The sequence below is a fragment of the Cnephaeus nilssonii genome (genome assembly GCF_951640355.1).
Source record: "Cnephaeus nilssonii genome assembly, chromosome: 20".
NCBI classification, from domain to species: Eukaryota; Metazoa; Chordata; class Mammalia; order Chiroptera; family Vespertilionidae; genus Cnephaeus; species Cnephaeus nilssonii.
In genome coordinates, this window is record NC_137091.1 from 6,157,936 (window position 1) to 6,182,022 (window position 24,087).

At 63.1% G+C, this 24,087-nt stretch overlaps 1 protein-coding gene across 3 annotated transcripts in view; it reads left to right on the plus strand.

Moving 5' to 3' along the window:
• Positions 1-24,087, plus strand: part of ZNF423 (zinc finger protein 423) — a 234,296-nt gene that overhangs the window by 119,904 nt on the left and 90,305 nt on the right. For all 3 annotated transcript variants that reach the window (XM_079800240.1, XM_079800238.1, XM_079800239.1), the window contains one exon: positions 17,133-20,350. In XM_079800240.1, coding sequence (XP_079656366.1) covers positions 17,133-20,350 — 3,218 coding nt within the window. The remainder of the gene's footprint in view (positions 1-17,132; positions 20,351-24,087) is intronic.

Genomic DNA, 24,087 nt, shown 5'->3' on the forward strand with positions numbered 1-24,087 from the left:
TGACACCACCTCTCCCGGCCCCCTGGGCGGCCGGGCACCGCTAATGAGGGCCGCCCGCCTTCCTGGCCGTGGGGATCCCGTCGGCTCCGACACCACCTTCCGAAGGGACGGCAGGGAGCCGAGCCCGTCGCCCACGAAGGAAGGCAATTAGGGAAGCGGGAACGGCCTCCCTTTCTTTGTGTGCGGGTCTCCCGAGAGGACGTTTCTGTTGAGACGCTTGCCCCCGAGTTTCGGGTCTGACTCCCCACAGGCGCTGAGCATTTCTCCTGGCGGTGCTTCTGCCCGTGTGCCAACCCATTCACACCCCAGCATGTGCACGTGTGTGCGCACACACGTACATGCACACATGGGAACACACATGGGAACACACAGGTATGGGAACACAAGCACACGTGCACACATGCACACACATGCGCACACGCTCACACACACCATGCTCTCAGAGCCTCGCCTCAAGCCGGCGTTCTCAGCGAGCTGCGCTCTCCCTTCTGTTTGGGTGTAAAACTCCGCAGTTAAGAAAACCCCCTTTTCTGATGAACCAGAGCCGGCGCTGGCTCAGAACGAGGCGGCTCGCTGTTTCGCTTGGGTTTCATAGTTTTGGGGGCCGTGGGAGCTGGAGCCCTTGGGAAAACTGAGTCTCGGAGAGGGGGGTCCTTGTAAGACAGTGATGGGCAACCTTTGGAGCTTGGTGTGTCAAACTTCGCCAAAAAACTGAGCATAACTCGGGTAGTGTGTCACTTTGAGGAAAAAACTAACTCCAAGACGTTAGTCACAAATGTTTCATCCTCAGGAGCAGCAAATGTTTTATCCTCGGCATGCGGCCGCGTGTCATCAGAAATGGCTACGCGTGTCAGTGCTGACATGCATGTCATAGGTTCGCCATCACTGTTGTAGGAGATGGCAGGGGACAGGCATGCAGGGGCAGCGGTGGGGTGGGAGCCTGAGGGGTCTGCCCGGCAGCCATCCTGCTGGTTTGAAGGAGGGGGCACCTCTGTCCTGTCCATCGCCGTGGTGGCCGGGGCCTCCAGGGAGCCGAGTGGGAAACGAGGCAGATTTGAGACCGTTCCTGGCTCCCTTCCCCATTGCCTGTGCGGACTAAGGACTCCCAGTTGTGGGTCGGGGCACTCCCCGAACTAAACACTTCCCACACATCATCCCCTTGGACCCTCAGGTCGGGGAGGGAGGCGCTCACTGTTACTAGCTTCACTTGGTAGTTGAGGGTTGTGGCTCAGAGAGGGGCGGTCACTTTCCCCAGGTCACACAGCATGTGTGTGGCAGAGACCTCCGCTGCCCACGCCTCTCTCCTCCTTGGGGGTCTGGTGATTTCTGGGGGGCAGAGCTGGGGAAGCCTGCAAGCACGGGGGAGTTAGCAAAGGAGCTGAGTGCCCAGGTCCCCCTGCGCTTACCCAGGCGGCCTCAGGTGGCTCTGAGCCTTGGCTGACCCCCAGGAAGCTGTGTGTGTGTGTGTGTGTCTGTGTGTGTGGTCAGCTTGAGCCCTGCCAATCAAATGGAGAATGGGACTGGTCACAGCCACCACCAGCCCAGTGGGACCTGCTGGGTGGAACCCATGTCCAGGCCCCTTTTCTGAACACTCCCTGGGGGTCCCGATGAGCTGCCCATGTGGCAGCCCCCAGGAGGGGTGCCTGTGGGAGGGCAGGGCGCGGGGTAGGAGTGCCAACCTGGGAGGACTCAAGACTTGCAGCCTCAGCTCCCCATTGGGAGTTGTGGTATCGTGAGCCCCCTGCTCCCCCACTTCTGGGCCTCAGTTTCCAAGTCTGTGAAATGGGCAAAGGCCCTTGCCGGCCCCCCTCCCCGCATGGGGGCGTTGAGGCCCTTGTAAGCCTCTGTGTGGGGGAAGCTGCCCGCCTGGGTCGGGGTCGGGTGGTCTGAGGCTCTTGCTGTCTCAGCTCCCTGCCCGATGGACTGTCCTCCCCGCCCCTCCCTCCAGGAGCCTCGAGCCAAGCAGACTCCGTCACATGTCGCCTCTGCCCCTTGTCGTCCCGTGACACCAGCCCAGGCTCCTCAGCTCTCTGAGCCTCAGTTTCCCTTTCTGTGACCTGGGGATGACCATTGCCCCGTCCAGGGCGCTGCAGTGAAAATCGAATGGGGACGGTGTTTGGAAGATGCTGTCGGACTCGGGTGGGATGCCTTCCTTCTGGGGTTCCTGTCAGCCGGTCGGTTACTCCTTACACCCGTTTAGTCTCTGTGACTTGCTGTTTGGATTCCCCTTCCTCACTCTGGGGATGAGGGTCGGGAGACATGTACTAGCATGTATAGAAACACCCACGGTGAGAGAGGATCACTGATCGGCTGCCTCCTGCACGCCCCTCATGGGGATCCAGCCCGTAATGCAGGGAGGCCGGAGGCTGCCAGCGCTGCCAACACTGAGTTCACCTCCCGTCCCGCAGCCCCGCCCGGCGACCTGCAGCCAGGCCGGGTCAGACCCTGGCTCCACCACGCCCGAGCCCTGAGCTTGACCTCATCCTCCAACACATGGCAAACGAGGAATCCAGCCGGGACCTCCTGGTTCAGAGGCTGATGCTCAACCACCGAGCCAGGCGGGCCGGCCCGGTAAGCGAGGGAGAGCCGGGAAGCCACCTGCTGTTCTCGGCTGTGCCCCTGGCCCTCTGACCATTCCTGGGCGCCTGTGCCCACGTGCGTGGACGGAAGCAGCAGGAGCCTTTACGCGGCTTGTCTTTGCCGGGCAGTTTCCTGGCACAGCTAGTTTACGTGGCACGGCTGTCCCAGGCGGCGAGCAGCTGGTGGCTTCCCGGCTCTCCCTCGCTTACCGGGCCGGCCGGTGTGGCTCGGTGGTTGAGCATCAGCCTCTGAACCAGGAGGTCCCGGCTGGATTCCTCGTTTGCCATGTGTTGGAGGATGAGGTCAAGCTCAGGGCTCGGGCGTGGCTGAGCCAGGGTCTGACCCGGCCTGGCTGCAGGTCGCCGGGCGGGGCTGCGGGACGGGAGGTGAACTCAGTGTTGGCAGCGCTGGCAGCCTCCGGCCTCCCTGCCAGGCCCGGGGTGGCCCCTGTCTCCTGCCCACCCGGCATCGCGCACCCCGCCTTTTTCCCCTTGGCCCCTTCCTGGCCGCCCGCTCCCCCTCCCCGATGGCCCTAATGACTTAGCCCAGGTGGCGTGTTGCGGGGAGAAACTACTCCGGGGAAATAAGAGTCCTTGCTACCAGCCGGGGCCTCAGGTGTGCGCGCAGTGGCCTCCGGGGGCTGGTGAGCGGCGCCTCCCCCTTCCCCGCCCCTGCTGCCCCCCCTGTCCTCACTTCTCCGCCCCCCCCCCCCCGCCGCCCGCTCCAGCTGTTAGATGGGAGCTCAGAGCCGTGTATCATGGGCCTGTGTGCATATGTGTAGCCTGGTGTGTGGGGGGCTGTACATGCACCACCCTGCCCATGTGGCTGTGCGTGGGTGACTACAGAATTGTGTGTGTGTGTGTGTGTGTGTGTGTGTGTGTGTGTGTGTGTGACCGTGCTGTGTGTCAGTCCGTGTGTCTGTCTCTGTGTGGGGGGGAATCTGGTGGGAAGGGGGAGGGGAGGTGTTGGCCGCCTGGGGGGGGGCCCAGGTCTGCATGGCGGGGCCTCAGTCCCCTCCTTTGCTGGTTGGAGTGCTTTGTAGAAGTCACGCACGTGTTTAGGTAATTCGAACAAAAGCCAAAGGACAATGCGGTTCAGAGGGATGACGCCGGACCTGGGGGGCGCGTCCCGTCTCCCCGGCCTCGCCGTGTTCTGATCGCGCGTGGGGAGCACCCTTTGTGGGAGGAGACGCTGGCATTGGCCCGTGCGCTGCCGCTGTGCAGTGTGCTGCGCTCCCGGGCCCACTCGGGACGCCAGGCCATTAGGAGCTGATTAAATGAGCTAATTTTAATTTGTTCAGTGGTTACAGATGCACAGACCTTTCCGTGCCCTTTTCTTGAGGCTCCGTTTATTTATTAATTTTTTTTCCTGAAAATAAAAAGACCTTCAGGATCCCTCTGCTCTCCCCATCCCCCTTTAAAAATAAACATCGGAAAACATTTCTAACAAGAACTGGAGTTGGGAGAGATGGGCGTGCATGTGGGCTTCACCGCTAGAGGTACCGTGGGGGCGGGGGGGGGCGTCCCCCAGTCTGTGAAGTGGGGGCCGCCTAGCCTGGCTGAGCAGAAGGAACGGAGGTTTAGTGGAAATGGTCAAGGACGTCGGTCTCCCCTCCAGGCCGTTGCATGTGCTGGGGCGTGCGTGGTCTCGGTTTCCACCCCGGCGGCATTTCCTCGACTCATTCTCACTCATCCTGCTGGTCTCAGCATAAAGGCCGCTTCTTCCAGGAAGCCCTCCCGAACCTCAGCCCAGCCCCACGGGCGTCACCGGTCATAGCAGATATCACAACACAGCGCCTGTCTCCATCGCGAGGCTGTGAGGCCCCCGGGGCAAGGACTGCCTGCCTGCTGCCCCTCGCCCCCCAGCACCATGGTGCTTCGTGGGCGGCAAGCACATCGCCAACATCTGGCCACTGACCGTGGGAGGGAATGGGGGTGACACCTACACTCCCCGGACTCCTCTGCATTCCAAGCTCCTGGTGTCAGGGCCCAGGGGCCCACGCTCCTGCGCTGCCCGCCCGCCACGTGTCCCTGGGCCAGGGAGTCGGGAGTCGGGCCTGGGTCTCCAAAAATGAACGCGTTTGCTCGGCGTGACCCTGACCCCAGGCCCAGGAGGCAGCTCAGGCCCAGAGACACGTGGAAACCGCCCGAAAGTGGGCCCTGGAGGACGTGCCGGCCATGAGGGTGTCAGAGCACAGGAAAGGGGAAGGGGGCGCTGTGGCCGCCGCCGCCGGGCACCCCTGTCCTGCCGAGCGGCCCGGTCCCTCCCTGCTCTCTGACTTCTCACACCGCCTCTCGCCGGGCTGGGGCACCTTTGAGCGAGAGAGCGAGCAGCGGGGCTGTTCCCCGGAGCTGAGCAGAGCCAGGGCCCGGCCCGATTCCCAGGCCTGGTTTCCATTTGCCGAGAGCTCCTTCCCACAGACGGCACCCCACCCACCCCACCCGGGCCTCGGAGGGGCTGTCCCCCACCCTGTCCTGGCAGCTCCGGCTGGCTCTCCGTGTCCCCCTCCAACCCCAACCTCAGTGCCGGCCCAGACCCCTCGTCTCTGCAAGAGCCCCAGAGCCCGCGGCAGGGGGGGGGGTTCCCACTTCCCGGCACCCCTGGGGCCTGGGGCCCTCAATTGGGTCAACATCTGGCCGAGTGGCCGAGCCTTTGGCCTCCTGCCTCCTCCCCGCCCCCCTCCCCGAGGCCCTTTCTCTCCCTGCTCGCTGGATGCTACGCCAAGAGCCGCGGCGGGAGCGCACGCTCGCTCAGCCCATCCTTCCCGGCTGAGGCCGAGGGTGGGGATGCGTCCGGGGGCTGAGGTCACCGGTGGGGCAGTGGGAAGCGCCTCTCCGGCCCTCGCCTGCCCGCTGCTGGGTGTCGGGGACAAGAGCAGCGACCGGCTTGTCCTGGGGCGCCCCGGTGAGCAGGGGCCGAGGTAAGGGGGGGCAGGGCTGGGGGAGAATGAGCAAAACAGGCCGGTGTCTGCACCGGACGCCAGGAGTCCCTTTAGCGGCTCCCCGCTCGCCGGGAGGGGGGAGGAGGGGGAACCCGGTCCAGAAGGAAGGAGACTTCCTGGATCCAGTGGCCGAGGGAAGGCCGGGCCCAGAGGCGCCGGCCGCCAGGTGTTAGGTCTGCGTCGGGCCCTCCAGCGTGGGGGTGGCGTGGGGCCCCCAGCGAGCACCCCGACTTCTGGGTCTGGCGCCGCGTTTGCTTCTCCCTGTCCTTCTCCGCGTGCTCCGCGTGCGGCCTCCTGGCCCCGCTGGCTCCTCGAGGAGGCCCGGCTGTGTCCCTGATGATGCCCGGGTGCCCTCGGGGCTGGTGTGACCCTCAGCGCGCGCCCCCGCCCTCACCCTCGTATCTGCCCCACTTCCGACCACGGTGCCTGGCCTGGGCCCAGAGTGCCGGTTTCTAGCCCAAACGTGCCACCCACCCACCCAGCCAGCGTGGCCGGGCCATCGGCTCCTCCCAGTCACAGAGGTGAGGCCCGAGAGGCACGGAGACAGGCCTCTGGACTATCCGTCACCGGCTCCTGATTCCCGTGGGCCTCGCTCGCGGGTGGGGGCCTTCCGTGGCCGGCCTTCGCCTCGGGAGGGAGCTGGCGGGTTCCTCTCCGTGTGCGTCGTAACCAAGCTACCGAGATGGCAAACTCGGATTCCGCGATTGCACAGCGTTTCAGAAGCAAATGGGTAGGGTAACGTGTTATTATTGGCTACCGGGTAACAGCTATGTTGGCAGCAGTACCAATCCTGCGTGGCGTTGCTGCCGCAGGCGTGAGAATGGCGCGACGGGGTAGAGAGGCGTGTGTGTGTGGGGGGTGCGTCCTGCACAGCGTGGGGGGCCGGGGGACCCTCCCTCCCTGGCAGCGCTGTGCCTTCCTGGAGGATGCTCAGCCCCGGTGAGCTGTCGCTGAAACCAGGACCAGAGAGGTTGAGACACCAGCTTCAGGTCACACAGTGAGTCGAGGCCGGGGCTGGCTCTGAGGTCCCTGGGGGAATGGATAGCTTGACCTGTGACCTCTGAAGCAGGGCCAGAGCCTCCGCTCTGCGCATCCCGTGGGCATCACAGGAATTGGGGTTTGGAAGGGACCAGGGGAGCCTGCTTGGACTCGGGGCCTCGCCGGGCCCCCTGCCTTCCTCCAGGTCCCGCCCCGCTCCTTGCCCGCTGGCTGCGGGGTGCTAGTGTCACCTGTCTCTGTGGAGAGCAGCACTCCGCGTCCTCCCCTGCCCTCCCGGGGCCACCTGGCTGCATCCTGGGTCTCCCCTCTTTGCCGCGAGGCTCGTGGAGGGCAAGGACTGTGCCGCTCACCACCGTCCGGAGCCAGGAGCAGGGCGGCAGCGGAGGCCCTGGTGGTGTTGCTGAAGGAAAAAGACCGTAACCTGCAGGGCCCCTTAGACAAGCGCTGCCATGCCCTAGAGGCGGCGTCTCGCACTCCTCCCCGCGGGGCGGGGGGGGGAGGGGCAGGTGCCCCCGAGGGCTCACGGTGACGTCACTTCGTCCCGCTGAGGAAGCTCATAGGGAGTGAGTGCCCCATCACCGGGAGGGACCAAACCTCGTGACCGAGGGGATGTGAGGACCGAGGGGGTTTGGGGCCCCTCGCCGGCCCTTCTGTGTTTGCGCTCCGTGGGAAGACAGTGGGCTCGGCTCCCTCTGTCACCGACGTCACCACCCCCTGCTCCACCGGGGATGGTGGTGTGAGGGCGTGGCAAGCGGGGAGGCGCGGCTCGGCAAGAGCGGGAGCCCGCGGTGACCCAGGGGCTCCCAGCACCGCCTCTTGCTGCCACTGATCTGGAAATGACACGTGGTGATACGTTCACGGAGGGTCTCCCGTGCGCCCGGCGCGGGGCCAAAGTGCTTAACCTGTATTATCCGGTTTAATCCTCACCGCGCCAGCCGAGGCCGCATCCTCTGCCCGGGCGTCCCTGCGTGAGGCTGAGCGAGGCCCAGTAACGGACCTGGTCACACAGCTGGCCCGGGGGAGCCGGGACGCGCACCCAGCCGTCTCTGGCTCCGGGGCTTCCCGGATGCGATTCTGACCCCTGGGAGGCAGGCTCCGGGCGGGGCCGGCACCCGGAGGGCTGGCTGGACTAGCGCTCAGTACGGGTTTGGAGAAGGAACGAATGAAGGAAGGAATGAAGGAATGACAGGAGCTTCCCGAGGTGAGCAGGGAGTGCTCACCTCCTCGGGGCGGGAAGGGGAGCCCAGGGCAGGGGCACAGGAAGGGCGACACACGTGTGCTTGGCCGGCCCCCCCTTCCCCCCAGAGACACTCAGGGGCCACTGGGCTTGTTTCTTGTGGAGGCGCACTTGTTCGTTGGGTAATGAGGTGGGAGGTGAGTGTTGGAGATGCCTGGTGGGGAAGACACGCATGAACATGCATGGATGTGGGCACGCTTACACACACACACACATACACACGCACATGCACACGCACACCCTCACCCAACCGCTTGAGGGATGCCTCCTTCCACAAACAAAAATGTACCCCCCACCCCAAATCACAGAGCTGAGTCTGTTCCTTTAAGAGTGTGGAGTCTCAGTTTATTATCTTATTACACCTGCATGTTTGTTGTGCGCTGGTCTGAATAAATAAAAGCCACCGCCTCCCCCCCGCCCTCCCCCGCCCCCAGTGTCTCCTCGATCTAATGCACTCCTCCGGGGGTTCAGGCCTCCACCCCTGCCCTCTGCCCCCCCCACCCCCCCAGTGTCTCTCGTTCTAATGCATTCCTCCGGGGGTTCAGGCCTCCATCACTGCCTCTCTGCCCCTACACCCCCCAGTGTCTCCTCGTTCCAATAAATTACTCCGGGGACTCAGGCCTCCACCCCTGCCCTCTGCCCCCCACGCCCTTGCTTTCCCCTTGGCCCACGATGTTCTTTCAAGAGGAAGAATGACCAACGCGCTCACCCTGGGCCTGCACTAATTGCATCCTGCCTCAATGTGCGGCCCCAGGGGCCTCGGCGACACTGGACGGGCTCTGCAGAAGGCGGCCGCTCGGGGCCCAGGCGGTCAGGCCAGTGGTCAAGCTCATTAACTCCTCGATTCCAGCTGGAGACCCACCCGCCAGAGGGGCCCCTAGCACCTCTTTCGGACTAGCTTTTCATTTCATCCATCCATCCATCCGTCCACCATCCATCCATCCGTCCGTCCATCCTCCATCCGTCCACCATCCGTCCACCATCCATTCATTTGTCCGTCCGTCCATCCATCCATCCATCCATCCGTCCGTCTGTCATTCCAGTTATTCATTCAAACCATAGTTAGAAATCCATCCAGCCATCCATTCGTCCATCCACCCATCCATCCATCTGTCCATCCATCTGTCCATCCATCCATCTGTCCGTCCATCCATCCGTCCGTCCGTCCGTCCGTCCGTCCATCCATCCGTCCATCTATCCATCCATCCAGCCAGCCAGCCATCCAGCCATCCAGCCATCCATCCGTCCGTCCATCCATCTATCCAGCCAGCCATCCATCCGTCCATCCACCTATGCATTCATCCATCCATTCATCCATCCGTCCGTCCATCCACCCAGCCATCCATCCGTTCGTCATTCCAGTTATTCATTCAAACCATAGTTAGAAATCCACCCATCCATCCATCCGTCCATCCACCCATCCATCCATCCGTCCATCCATCCAGCCATCCAGCCGTCCAGCCGTCCATCCATCTGTCCATCCATCCATCCATCCGTCCATCCACCCATCCATCCATCCGTCCATCCATCCAGCCTTCCGTCCAGCCATCCATCTGTCCGTCCATCCATCCGTCCGTCCAGCCATCCCATCCTTCATGCATTCATGCCCTAGTTGCCAGGTGTTTCCTCTGGGCCAGGACCTGACGTGCACCTGTTCACCCATCCATTCATTTATCGACTCGTCACACAGATAGTTCCCTCCAGGCACCTGTGGGGGCTCCCAGGGATCCTGACATGAGGGGCCACTCGGCATGGTCTCCAGGCGAGTCCCTGTGGGGAAACCCTTGTGCCATCCTTGGAAGGCCGCGCGCAGGGACAGGTGCAGAGCTGCTCAGATGTGGGCTGGCTGAGGGGGTGAGCAGCAGGCAGCTGGGTCCTCACCCTGCGCGGCTCTGGCTGGGGGCCTGGCTGAAACACTCATTCATTCATTCGCTCGTGGCCCAGTCAGCAAATGCTGAGGACCTACTATGTGCCGGCGCTGGAGCAGCTGGCAACCAGCCCCGCCAGGGACAGGGGCAGCTGCAGGCCTGGCTCCCCCCTCAGGGACTCTGCTTGCCCGGGCTGGGGTGGGGGCAGTGTTTCCCCTTCGCAGATGCCCGGAGGGAGGATGTCCTCACACCTGAAGGGTGACCCGCGTTTGCAGGGGCCTGGGCGATCGATGATGCTCCCTCGGTCGTCTCTCTCAGTTTGCACGTCTGCGCCCTGCCAGTCTTCTCATCCTCCTGGGTGTGTGTGTGTGTGAAGGGGGGGGGGGTCCCCAAAAACCCAACCCTACTGACATTTTCCCTGAGCCAGGCATCCAGATCCTCTTGGCTCTGCCTTGGGCCGGTCCCTTCCTTGGGCCTGAAGGGCCTCAGTATCCCCATCTGCACAGTGGGTGGTTAGCGGGGCCCGAGGGCCAGGCTGGGTCTGGGTGGGCAGTGGCCGTGAAGGGGCATCATTGGGGGTCACCGTGGCTGGAGCAAGGGCTCAGAGGCTGGGCCGGGTGAGGCAGGCTCCCTGAGAACAGTGGGCGGCTTTGGTGGCTTTTTGGGAGAAATATGGGATCATTCCGGACTCGCTCCACAAACTGCTGTGGGACGCGGCCCGTGCCCTCTCCGAGTCTGTACATGGGGCAAAGGATGGTGCCCCAGCGCAGGGTGGAGGTGAGGCCTGAACGAGGCTGAGTCTGTGACCAGCTTGGCACTGTGCCTGCACACGCCGAGGGCGCTGCGGCGGGCAGCTGCTGGGAGGGGCTGCCAGTCTGAAGCTGAAAACGGGGCTCCGTGTCCTTGTGTCCCAGCCCGGAAAGATCCCAGCACGGGACTCAGGGCTTCCCCACGGACTCGAAAATAAGCAGCGGTACCAAGACCCATGGTTCAGGGCGAGACATGGCCCAAAAGTGGGGCCTAGAGGTCGAGAAGGAATGGCCGGGGGAATCAAAGAAGGCTTCCTGGAGGCGGTGTTTCAGAGGAGTGTCAGCCAGGACAGAGCGGGTTTGGTCGATGCCGCAGTGGCGGGACAAGCTCCCAGGAGCGTTGCTCACCTCCCTCCCCATCAAGGAGCAGGAACATCCACTCCCCATCAAGCCTCGGGTGGGGCGCGCTGTGGACGCTGCGCGCCTTTTCCCTCACGCGGCCGAGGAGACGCCTGAACACTTTTAGAAGCTTCGAAGACTGGCAGCTGAAACGCAGGGAACCGAAGAATGCTGCCCAGACACGCTTCATCCCAACCAAAGGGCTGTTTTCTGACTGGGACAGAAAAGCCTCACCTGTGCTTAATAGTTTTAAGTTGTCCGGGCACCAATTAAACTTTTAATTTTGCTGTTCCCTCTGGCGGCTGGAGGATGTGTGTGGTTTGCGTTTAATCAGAGTTGATTTTTTTAGTTTTTTTTTATTTTGGTGGTGGCGATGGCGGTTTTGGGACAGGGGAGGAGACGAGGAGGCCATTTCGGGGTTCCTTCTGGGCCCGTGTCTGGGGGAGAGGCGCCAGGCACTCCGAATTTGGGGTTCCCCGTAGGGCCACGATGGATGTCTCCGCAGTGCCAACCAAGGCCCCCCGGCGGCGGTCGGAGGGGTTGCCGCCGCAGTCCCGCCTGGAGACGCCAACGCCAAGTTAACTCCGTGGACTCTCCCCCAGTTTCCGCAGCAATGGGGTGAGTTTTTATTGACTCACAGAGCACGACCAAGCAGCGCTGCATGAATTAGCAAACAGCTGTTTCTAATTGGAGTGTAGAACGGTACACAGAGGAACTTGTTTGTCTGTTCGCTCCTTTCATTGGTAATGAATTTTAATCACCGCTACAGGTGAGAAGAATGTAGGAACAAGCTTGTATCTCGTGGAAGAAACAAAGGAGAGACAGATGTAACAGATTTGCAGCCTGCGATGAAAGGGAGGTTTGCTGCACGCTACATGCAATTAGCACGCAGCTGTTGCTGGTCCCGGGTCCACGCACGCGGCCGAATGTGGGCTCCGCCGGTCTCCGAAGGGAGCCCAGAAAAACAGTGATTCAACCCCGAAAGCATGTGGCTCTCCCTCCGGGCGCCGAGCCCTTCGCTCCGGGCCTTGGCGGGGCTGTTTCCAGAAAGCTCCGAGATGACTTCAGGGGCAGCTCTCTCCTCCCTCGAGGAGGTGGGAGGCGGCAGGGCGATGTTGGGGTGCGAGGGAGGCCAGGCCAGGCGCCGATGGGGGGCCCTTTGGAGCCCCTCCACTAACTACAAGCGCCCCATCTTTGGGGAGTCTCTCAGCGGGGCAGATTGGGGGGGCTTTATTTCCCCCCTAGTCTGTTTAATTTCTGCAATGAAAGTCAAGCTCAGTTGCGTTCTCAATGCCGGTGCTGAGTAAGTGTGTAGGGAAGGAGCGGCCGGGCGGGCTGTGAGCTCCCGGGGAACGGCGGGCGCCTCCTCCTTGTCCTGTGGGCCCAGCGGCCCTCTGGGATGGCAGTGCCCTCTTGGGGGAGGGGTCAGGGGAGTCGGAGGGTCTCCCACCCACTCCACCAGGAGCCTGGAGACCCAAGTCCAAGCCCTTGCAAAGCGCTGGTGCCTCAATTTCTCCATCTGTACAATGAGAGGGGTGGGCTGGGTGCCCTGGACAGTTCCGTTCCTCTCTGACACCCTGGGGTGGTAAGTGCAGGGGCCCTGGGGCCATGGTGCAGGGCCAGCAGCCTTTGCTTTGAAAACCATCTTTTGGCCCGGCTGGTGCGGCTCAGTGGTTGAGCATCAACCTTGAACCATGAGGTCACGGTTCCATTCCGGGTTAGGGCACATGCCCGGGTTGCGGGCTCCATCCCCAGTGGAGGGCACGCAGGAGGCAGCCAATCCATGATTCTCTCTCATCATTGATGTTTCTATCTCTCTCTTTCCCTCCCCTTTCCTCTCAGAAATCAAGAAAAATATATTTTAAAAAATAAATAAAAACCATCTTCCGCAGGGTAACTCTTGGTCCTTAACGTAAGACCCTCCTGATAGTTACTCAGACCCAGACCCTCCCTGGCTCGTGCCCCTGGGAGCCATCACAGCGGTGGCCTGTGTCTTCTCCCTCTGTCTGCCCTGCGGCCTCAGGTTGAGCAGGAGCCAGTGACTATTTTTATACACGAGAGAGCATTTCTTGCATAGAACTCTTTATAAATATTCACTTATTTCATCTGCTTAGCAACGGTATAGGTGGGACTGTTCTTATCCCCATTTTACAGATGAGGAAACCGAGGCAGGTCTCTTCGTCTAACAAACAACAGGTGCTGGCGAGGATGTGGAGAAAAGGGAACACTAGTTCATGGCTGGTGGGAATGCAGACTGGTGCAGGCAACTGTGGAAAACGCTATGGAGTTTCCTCAAAAAATTAAAAATGGAACTTCCATTTGACCCAGCGATCCCACTTCTGGGAATACATCCTAAAGCCCTCAAAACTCTGCCCTAGCCGGTTTGACTCAGTGGATAGAGCGTCAGCCTGCAGATGGAAGGGTCCCGGGTTCGATTCTGGAGAAGGACACGTACCTTGGTTGAGGCTCCTCCCTGGCCTGGGCCCTGGTCAGGGCTCGTGCAGGAGGCAACCAATCGGTGTGTTTCTCTCACATCGATGTTTCTCCCTGTCTTTCCCTCTCTCTTCCACTCTCCCTAAGAATCAATGGAAAAATATCCTCAGGTGAGGATTAACAAAAAAATACACACACACAAACAAAAACACCTCAAAACACCGATCGGAAAGAATAGATGCACCCCTATGTTCACAGCAGCGTTATTTACAACCGCGAAGGTTTGGAAGCAGCCCAAGTGCCCATCGGGAGATGAGTGGATAAAACAGCCGTGGGGCCTTTACACAATGGAATACTATGCAGCTGTCAAAAGAGGGACCTCTTACCTTTTGGGACAGCATGGATGGACCTGGAAAATAGTATGCTCAGTGAAATAAGCCCATCTGAGAAAGACAGACATCACATGATCTCACTTATTTGTGGAATCGAATGACCAAAATGAATTGACCCACAAAATAAGACCCAAAGCAGAGAGGCATGGGACAGACTGACTTACCTCGATGTGAGGTTTGGGGGACGAGAAGAGATAAACCAAAGAACTTATATACTTACATGCACAGCCCATGGGCAATAGGGTGGTGAAGACCTGGGAAGTGGTGTGGGGGGTGGTGGTGGTGGTGGTGGGCAGGGACTGGGAGGAGGGGGGGAAGAGGGAGAGAAATAGGAGACATCTGTAATACTATTAACAATAAAAATATATATTAATAATAAATAAAAAAAACACCCGGCGGGGGCTAATTAACTTGGTGGAGCTGGGAGTCTAAGTCCACGTGTCCTCTTAGCCGCCAGGCAAACATCCGTGTCCCCAGGGCCGGACCCCACCTCACGGGAAAGAAGCAGGTGGCTGGCCGAGCGGGACTGCCCGTGAAATGTGCCCCATAAACGTGGAGGCTGATGTTACCACTGGTGGTGCTGATTAGCACTCACTCTTCTTCTTATTGTAAATATTTTTATTGATTTTTAGAGAGAGGAAGGGAGAGGGAGGGAGAGAGAAGCATCATCCATCCGCAGCCTCTCGCTCGCCCCCTACTGGGGGTCGAGCACACAACCTGGGCATGTGCCCTGACCGGGCCTCGAACCAGGGACCACACCCAACCTCCTGAGCCAGGGCCAGTGCTCATTCTTCTTACTGGCAAGCAGTGCTTTCTCTTCAGCAGCTTTAGTGACGGACCCTCTGCAAACCCTGACGTTCACTCCTGTCGGGCGAGCAGCTCCGAGCCGTGGTGCATTGACAGAGCCGTGCGCCCCCGCCAGTCCAGGGTCGGAGCGATCCCCCGACCTCGGCAGGTTGCCTGGCGCCCGTGGTACTCATCTCCTGTCCCCCCCCCGACCCCCACCGCCTTGGCCCGGCGCTCATCCGCTCTCTGGAGCCCCGCACCTCCTCGGGACGGTCCCGTAACGGAGAACGGCGCCTTCCCGCAGTCCGTCCCCGTCCGCTCCTCACAGCGGCTCTCCTTCCTCAGATGCGGACAGTGTACCCGGGAGGACGAACAAACACGGGTCTCAGGGCAGGTGGCACGAGGTTCGGGAGCAGGTGGCCATCCTGGGCCTCACCGGCCTCGGGGGCCCCTCCCCAGAATGCCGACGGCGGGCCAGCCCCCTCCTCCCGCCTCAGAGGCCCCCAGGAGGTCCAGACCGGGCCTGCGCTGGAGGCTGAGCGGGGCCCCTCCCTTCTCACCTGCGCTGGAGGCTCTTCTCCAGCCGACCGCGGAAGCTCACTCCGACCCGCGTCCTGGTGCGGTCATCTCCTGGGGAAACTGAGGCACCAGCTCCTCATCTGTGCAGTGGGAGGGGCCCTGGTTCCCCGTGTTGGTGGTCGCAGGGCACGCTCAACGGCAGCCTGCGTGAGCCTGAGCTCAGACATCGAAATAGTAAAGGCGGGCGTGGGGGCGGGGCCCTGCAGGTCCCCCGCGGCCCCGCTCCAGCCACCTTCTCCCGTGGCCCCTTTGTCTGCGCCCGGAGCCTAGCGAGCAGGGCTGGGAGTTACCAGGGAGGGCGGGTATTTCTAATCCGAGGTGCTGACGGCGCCTGCGTCCTTGCCGTCCGAAGCGCCCCGTAACGTGAGACCCCAGGGGAGCAGGTGCTCACGCTGGGAGGGCGTGCGGGGCGGTGCCTGTGCCGGGCGGGGTGGCTGGGCTCCAGAGGTGGGGCGGCTGCCGGGGATGTGGGGCTCGGGGCCGGGAGCTTTGGCAGTCGTGCCTGCTGGCATCGGGCAGCCCTTCACACGGTCAGGGGTGCGGGGGGCGCCGGGGTGGGGGTGCGGCCTAGGAGCAGGCTCAGAGGCAGCCCCGAGGGGCCCTGCCGTCTCTCGAGGTCGGGGTTGGCCCGGGACAGCACAGGGCGCTGAGGGGGCCCGTGTCCCTGTGAGTATGAGTGATGGCCGTGACAGTGTGTCCGCAGGGGTGTGTGCGTGAGGATGTGAGTGCGTGTGCCTGTGTGTTTGTACGAGCGATAGTGCATGAGGGGATGTGCATGTGTGGGAGAGTATGTGATCGTATGTGACGTGTGAAGGTAGGTGTGGCTGTGCAGGTGAGTATGTGTTTGGGTGTAAGTCTGTGTGAGTTGTGGGGTGCTGCGTGAGCTGTGCGTGTGCATGCTGTGTCTGGCTGGGCCGGGATGTGGCCCCCTGCCCCCGCCCCCCTGCAGCGCAGACCCTCCGGCTGCTTCCGAGGCTGAGCCGTGCTGGTGGGGGCGGGGGGTGGGGGCGGGCCGTGCTGGATGTCCCGGTTACAGAGCACGGCCAGTGCGGCCGAATCTGAGCCCTTGTCTGCCTCTCCCCTGTGCAGAGCAGCCTGCGGTCGGTTTCACTCGTTACTAAGTTTTAAATCCACCGGCGCCCCTTGAGCCTGGCACGCCCTCCCACCTAGCCCTGGGCTTGCCGCGCTTGGGGACCCTCCGCGGCTCCAGGTGCTGCGTCCGTCCGTGCGCCTTTGTTCTCCCAGAAACAGCCAGTGCTTGTTTGTTTCCTTTCCTCTGAGGCTGGGGGGGCGGCCAGCAAAGGCCGGGGAGGAGGTGGGGGTGGCTCCGGCCCCGGGGAGGGGGGGCCACACGGGGCGTCTGTGTGAGGAGAGCCCCGCCCCCCAGTGGATGGAGGGGCCCACAGGCTCTGAGCTCCGTGACCACGTGGGTCCTGGCCCCTCCTCCACTCAGTCCCATCGGGCACCCCCTCCCCGGGCTTGGGTGGCCTTGGGTGAGCGTGGGGTGGAGGGAAGCAAAGAAAAGAGCCCCTTAGCATGGTTTGGGCTGCAAACACAGACCCTTCTCCGTGGCCTCCGCCCGCCCCCGCGTGTGCCCTGGTGTCCGATGCCACGTGCCTGTGGCTCCCCGCCTCCTGTGTGTCTGCCACCGGGTGGAGCCGTCCGGCTTCCTCGGGGCCCCCCATCCCCAACGACGTGGCGCAGCCCAATTCGTGAGCACGCGTGTGTTTCCTTGCGAAGCGGTGCCCATGCCCCCGGACCAGCCAGAGGGCTTCCCGCCGGGGCAGGGGGTGGGAGGGGAGGGGACCCCAGATCTCCATCCGGCGCGGGAACTTGTCTCATGTCCGGTGGCTCTGTCCCAGCAGCCCCTGCACCCCCTCAGGGAAGGGGCCGAGCCCGCCCTTCCCGCGGGGACACCTTGTCCATCGAGGCCCGGGCAGGTGTCGCCGAGGGGAAGGGCACGGCCCCTCCGTTTCCTGCCGCCGGCCCCCGGCCACCCCCTCTGCAGGCTGGAGGGCCCCCGTGGCCACTGCCTTCCCGCCCCCCCCATCCCCCCCGGCCGGCCAGCTGCAAGCCTCAGCCTCGCCGTGGAGACGCTGTCTCTGTCCTTGTCTCGCGGCCGCCCTGGGAATCGCCTCTAATCCGCTCTCCGCCTCCCCCGCCCCGCAGATGCTGACGACGACCCGCAGCTCTCCTGGGTGGCCTCGTCGCCCTCCAGCAAGGATGTGGCGTCACCCACGCAGATGATCGGGGATGGCTGCGACCTGGGCCTGGGCGAGGAGGAAGGGGGCACGGGCCTGCCGTACCCGTGCCAGTTCTGCGACAAGTCCTTCATCCGCCTGAGCTACCTGAAGCGGCACGAGCAGATCCACAGCGACAAGCTGCCGTTCAAGTGCACCTACTGCAGCCGCCTCTTCAAGCACAAGCGCAGCCGCGACCGCCACATCAAGCTGCACACGGGCGACAAGAAGTACCACTGCCACGAGTGCGAGGCCGCCTTCTCCCGCAGCGACCACCTCAAGATCCACCTGAAGACGCACAGCTCCAGCAAGCCCTTCAAGTGCTCCGTGTGCAAGCGCGGCTTCTCGTCCACCAGCTCGCTGCAGAGCCACATGCAGGCGCACAAGAAGAACAAGGAGCACCTGGCCAAGTGCGAGAAGGAGGCCCGCAAGGACGACTTCATGTGCGACTACTGCGAGGACACCTTCAGCCAGACGGAGGCGCTGGAGAAGCACGTGCTCACGCGGCACCCGCAGCTCTCCGAGAAGGCCGACCTGCAGTGCATCCACTGCCCCGAGGCCTTCGGCGACGAGAGCGCGCTGCTCGCCCACATCCACCAGGCCCACGCCCACCAGAAGCACAAGTGCCCCATGTGCCCCGAGCAGTTCTCCTCCGTGGAGGGCGTCTACTGCCACCTGGACAGCCACCGGCAGCCCGACTCCAGCAACCACAGCGCCAGCCCCGACCCCGTGCTGGGCAGCGTGGCCTCCATGAGCAGCGCCACGCCCGACTCCAGCGCCTCGGTGGAGCGCGGCTCCACCCCGGACTCCACCCTGAAGCCGCTGCGGGGCCCCAAGAAGATGCGGGAGGACGGGCAGGGCTGGTCCAAGGTGGCGTACAGCTGCCCCTACTGCTCCAAGCGGGACTTCCCCAGCCTGGCCGTGCTGGAGATCCACCTGAAGACCATGCACGCCGACAAGCCGCAGCAGAGCCACACGTGCCAGATCTGCCTGGACGCCGTGCCCACGCTCTACACCCTCAACGAGCACGTGCTCAAGCTGCACAAGAACCACGCCTCCCCCGCGCTGCCCTTCGGCGGCCTGTCCGCCTTCCACTGCAACTACTGCCCCGAGATGCTCGCCGACATCAACAGCCTGCAGGAGCACATCCGCGTCTCCCACGGCGGCCCCGGCGCCAACCCGCCCGACGGCAGCAACGCCTTCTTCTGCAACCAGTGCTCCATGGGCTTCCTGACCGAGTCCTCCCTCACCGAGCACATCCAGCAGGCCCACTGCGGCGTGGGCGGCGCCAAGCTCGAGTCCCCCGTGGCGCGGCCCGCGCAGTCCTTCATGGAGGTCTACTCCTGCCCCTACTGCACCAACTCGCCCATCTTCGGCTCCATCCTGAAGCTCACCAAGCACATCAAGGAGAACCACAAGAACATCCCGCTGGCCCACGGCAAGAAGTCCAAGGCCGAGCAGAGCCCCGTCTCCTCCGACGTGGAGGTGTCCTCCCCGAAGCGGCAGCGGCTCGCGCTGAGCGCCGACGCCATCTCCAACGGCGAGTACCCCTGCAACCAGTGCGACCTCAAGTTCTCCAACTTCGAGAGCTTCCAGACGCACCTGAAGCTGCACCTGGAGCTGCTGCTGCGGAAGCAGGCCTGCCCCCAGTGCAAGGAGGACTTCGACTCCCAGGAGTCCCTGCTGCAGCACCTCACGGTGCACTACATGACCACGTCCACCCACTACGTGTGCGAGAGCTGCGACAAGCAGTTCTCCTCGGTGGACGACCTGCAGAAGCACCTGCTGGACATGCACACCTTCGTGCTGTACCACTGCACGCTGTGCCAGGAGGTCTTCGACTCCAAGGTGTCCATCCAGGTGCACCTGGCGGTGAAGCACAGCAACGAGAAGAAGATGTACCGCTGCACGGCCTGCAACTGGGACTTCCGCAAGGAGGCCGACCTGCAGGCGCACGTCAAGCACAGCCACCTGGGCAACCCGGCCAGGGCGCACAAGTGCATCTTCTGCGGCGAGACCTTCAGCACCGAGGTGGAGCTGCAGTGCCACATCACCACGCACAGCAAGAAGTACAACTGCCGCTTCTGCAGCAAGGCCTTCCACGCCATCATCCTGCTGGAGAAGCACCTGCGCGAGAAGCACTGCGTGTTCGACGCCGCCGCCGAGAACGGCACGGCCAACGGGGTGCCCCCGGCCGCCGCCGCCAAGAAGGCCGAGCCCGCCGACCTGCAGGGCATGCTGCTCAAGAACCCCGAGGCGCCCAACAGCCACGAGGCCAGCGAGGACGACGTGGACGCGTCGGAGCCCATGTACGGCTGCGACATCTGCGGGGCGGCCTACACCATGGAGGTGCTGCTGCAGAACCACCGGCTGCGCGACCACAACATCCGGCCCGGCGAGGACGACGGCTCGCGCAAGAAGGCCGAGTTCATCAAGGGCAGCCACAAGTGCAACGTGTGCTCGCGGACTTTCTTCTCCGAGAACGGGCTCCGGGAGCACCTGCAGACGCACCGGGGCCCCGCCAAGCACTACATGTGCCCCATCTGCGGCGAGCGCTTCCCCTCGCTGCTCACGCTCACCGAGCACAAGGTGACCCACAGCAAGAGCCTGGACACGGGCACCTGCCGCATCTGCAAGCTGCCGCTGCAGAGCGAGGAGGAGTTCATCGAGCACTGCCAGATGCACCCCGACCTGCGCAACTCGCTCACGGGCTTCCGCTGCGTGGTCTGCATGCAGACCGTCACCTCCACGCTCGAGCTCAAGATCCACGGCACCTTCCACATGCAGAAGCTGGCGGGCAGCTCGGCCGCGTCCTCCCCCAACGGCCAGGGCCTGCCGAAGCTCTACAAGTGCGCGCTGTGCCTCAAGGAGTTCCGCAGCAAGCAGGACCTGGTGAAGCTCGACGTCAACGGGCTGCCCTACGGCCTCTGCGCCGGCTGCATGGCCCGCAGCGCCAACGGACAGGTGGGCGGCCTGGCCCCGCCCGAGCCCGCCGACCGGCCCTGCGCCGGCCTCCGCTGCCCCGAGTGCAGCGTCAAGTTCGAGAGCGCCGAGGACCTGGAGAGCCACATGCAGGTGGACCACCGCGACCTCACGCCAGAGACCAGCGGGCCCCGGAAAGGCACCCAGACGTCACCAGTGCCCCGGGTAAGTGTGGCCGCCGGAGCCTGCGCCCTGCGCCTTGGGGCTCGGCGGGTCCCCACAGGAGCCCCCACGCTGAGCTCTGTGCTGCCTGGGGGCGCCCTCTGCAGGGGCCCCGAGGAGCAGCTCACTCACGTGGTGGGCAGGCACCTCTGTTTTGCGGTGGGTTTAGTAGGAACCCCGTGTCGCCAGGGCCCCTCCAGCTGTGTGACACGCGAACATTATTGATCTCGCTGAGCCTCCTTCGCCAAGAGCTCATGTGGGGAAGGGGAGTCGTTGTCTTGGCGTGATAGAACTGTGGGGCCCGTGATGTCGGCCCGTGATGTCATCCGGGGAAGGGCCGGCGCAGTGGCTGGTGCAGTGCATGTTGCAATCGTAAGTCGCACAGGGCGCGCTCCCGTCCTCCAAGTGTGTGGCGCCCGGTGAGAGCTCCAGTCGTAGCGCTGTCATCCATGTGATGGGTGGGGAGGGCGGGGAGGGCGGGGTGGTCCTGAGGGGAAAGCCGCTTTGCTTCCCCAGCTTTAGAGCCAGGAGTCCTGACAACTCACGGAGGTGACAGCCCCATCGAGGCCCGGGCCTGGCATTCAGGGCTCAGGCGTGCTGGCTCGAACCACCGGCCAGTACCGTCCGCAGCAGCAGCAGTACAGTTAGTGCAGTTGCCGGTACATGAACGCCCTAGAAATGGTCCCGCTTACTGTTATCAATAACGATCCATTGATTGATTGATTGTCTTGAGTATCCATTCAAATTTGTCTTGAGTATCCATTATGTTTGGGTTGCCTAGCAGCCAAGGAGTTAGAAATGGACCCTGCCATGGGAGGTCCCAGACCAGGGGAGTCACAGGCCCATATCCAGTGGTTTCAACGAGGCCGCGGCGTCTGGGCTACTGGAGGGTCCACACGGGCTCTGGGGACAGCGGCCAGTGGGCACCTGATGGCAGGTCTGGAGCCGGCAGGGCCCTCGGGTGTCAGACAGGACGTTCTGGGGATCCCCATGGACTCAGGTAGTCTTGTTCCCAGATCGAGGCGGTTCCACACACACCTCAGGGGTGTCTCCCCCTGGAGGGCCGCTGTTGGTGCCGCGGGCAGGGAGGTGGGGTTTAGGGTCTGGCCCCCTGCCACGGGAGCCTCTGGGGAGACAGGGGTGTTTGCTGTGGGCTCAGAACTGGGGCCTGGGCCAGGGGACACTGAGGGGGAGAGCTGGTGAGGGAATGAGGAGGCTGGAGAGAGTGAAGGAAGGCTGTGCAGTGGGAGGCGCTTTGGGGGTCCCTGGCTTAGCTCCCCAAGCTAGGTCCTGATCGTGGCCCTTCCTGGTCACTGCTGCCCGGCTCTGTCCTCGGCCTCAGCGTGCTGGCCGGCCAGCGTGGGAGGACCTGGGAGCATCTGGGCCTGAAGTCAGGGGGCTGGGTTAAAATCTCTCCCGGTCCCACCTGTGACTTTTTTTTTTGGTTAATCCTCATCTGAGGATATTTTCCCATTGGTTTTTAGAGACTGGAAGGGAGGGGGACAGAAAGAGAGAAGCATCGATGTGAGGGAGACACATCCATTGGTTGCCTCCTGCACGCACCCCAACCAGGGCTCGAGCCTGCAACCGAGGTACGTGCCCTTGACCGGTATCGAACCCGGGACCCTTCAGTCCGCAGGCTGATGCTCTGTCCTCTGAGCCACACGGGCTTGGGCCCCACCTGTGACTGATGGCTCTGGCCTGTCCTCCCGGTCAGGCCAGCGGGTGATAGAAACAATGGCATCAGAGCCGCAGCATCCTTCCCCAAAGCGGACATGGGCGGCCGCTCTGAGTGTGTCTCCGCGCTGATGGGCGGGGCCTGCTCCGCGTCAGGCGTTGAGTATTGTGACTCATTCCCGGGCTGTGTTTCGCGCTGAGGATGGAGAGCGCATAGCGGACGGACGTCCCTGTCGTTTTCCCGTGTGTAATCACCACGGCCGTCTATGGCAGTGGTCGGCAAACTCATTAGTCCACAGAGCCAAATATCAACAGTACAACGACTGAAATTTCTTTTGAGAGCCCAATTTTTTAAACTTAAACTTCTTCTAACGCCACTTCTTCAAAATAGACTTGCCCAGGCCGTGGTATTTTGTGGAAGAGCCACACTCAAGGGGCCAAAGAGCCGCATGTGGCTCGCGAGCCGCAGTTTGCCGACCACGGGCTATGGGGATGAGGATGCCCACGGCTTCACCTATTCAGTGCGCCCAGAGCTCATGAGGAGGCGGAGGCTCAGGACCGTCAGGAGGTGGGCCTCGAGCCCCTGCTTTCAAGAGGCAGAGACGGGCCGTGAGCCAGGTGATGGGCGGTGCCACGGCCCGGCTTGACCCACCCTGAGCCCAACCTCGTTACGAGACGGGCGAGGCCGGCGGGGGCGGGGTGTGGGGTGGTCACCCCCATGCTCCGGCTGGGCCCTGCTCTGCCCCCTCCCGGTGCACCCGGCCCCATCCCTGTCTCTCTGGCGCTGCCTGCCGGGCTGGGCTGCTGGAGCCGCCTCCTTCCTGTCTCAGTCCTGGACCCCACCTCAGGTCCTGCTTCCTGAAGCCCCCACTGGGTATGTATCGGTTCTTATATCGTTTCCATGGCAACAACCTGGGAGCCTTGCTGTGACCTCTGTCTTGGCAAAGAGAAGATCCAGGCTCAGAAAGGGGCGCCGTGGACCCCAGGATGCACAGCTGTGCGAGGCGGCGCCGGGGTCAGACCCGAGGGGCCTTGTTGGCGGCGCCCGGCGGGCCTTGCTGTCGGCGGCCAGGCCTGCGGGAGAGGAGGGGAGCTGGCGGCCCCAGCTCGAGGCCTGGGCAGAGGGGCCGTGTGCAGACAGGAGCGAGACAAAGCCCGGCACCTCCCCGCGGAGGGCGCCGTCTCCAGGGCCTGGCCCCCTGCCTGGGCACGCCCGGGGGCAGGGGCCCAGCTGTCTGCCAGCCCACCCGCCCGCCCTCCCTCCCCCAGGACTCCCGCAGGCAGGAGCAGGCTCTGGGGGCTGCCAGGGGCTTGGGGGCTGGCAGGCTGGGACCCTCGGGAGCGTATCCATAGCAACCAGCTCTCGGAGGACTGGGTTCCCGTGGGGCCGAGGCTGCTGTTGGCTGGAGCGTGAAGCATTGAGGTTTCCGCCTCCCCCTCTGTTTATGGGTAATAACAACATCACCCCAACTCCGGGCCACGGTGCCGCGCGGGTTACGGGGTGCTTTCCCACTCACTCTCCGAGCGGGAACAGGCGTCCAGATCAGAGGGCTCGCCCAGGTCACACCAGCTTCCTGTCACCTGGACCAGAGCCGTCCTCGGTGGTCTGGGGCCGGCAGCCCCGAACGGCAGCTCAGACAGGGGGCTCCGGCGGGAGCCTGCCGGGCCTGAATCCCTGCGCGGGGCTGTGGCCAAGTTGCTGAGCCTCTTGAAACTCCACTTTCTCATTCCTGCAGCGAGCTTGCAATGATGGTGAGCATTCCGAGTAAACAGTGCCTGCACACAGTAGGTGGTGAGCTATGGTGAGCGTTCCGAGTAAATAGTGCCTGCACACAGTAGGTGGTGAGCGATGGTGAGCGTTCCAAGTAAACAGTGCCTGCACACAGTAGGTGGTGAGCGTTCCGAGTAAACAGTACCTGCACACAGTAGGTGCTCATGAGCTGTGGTCACATCCTGGAAGCTCAGCAGCTCTGTGTCCTTCCCCTCTCCTGCCCTCCTGACCCCGTGTCCGCATCCTCTAGGGCAGTGGTCAGCAAACCACGGCTCGCGAGCCACATGCGGCT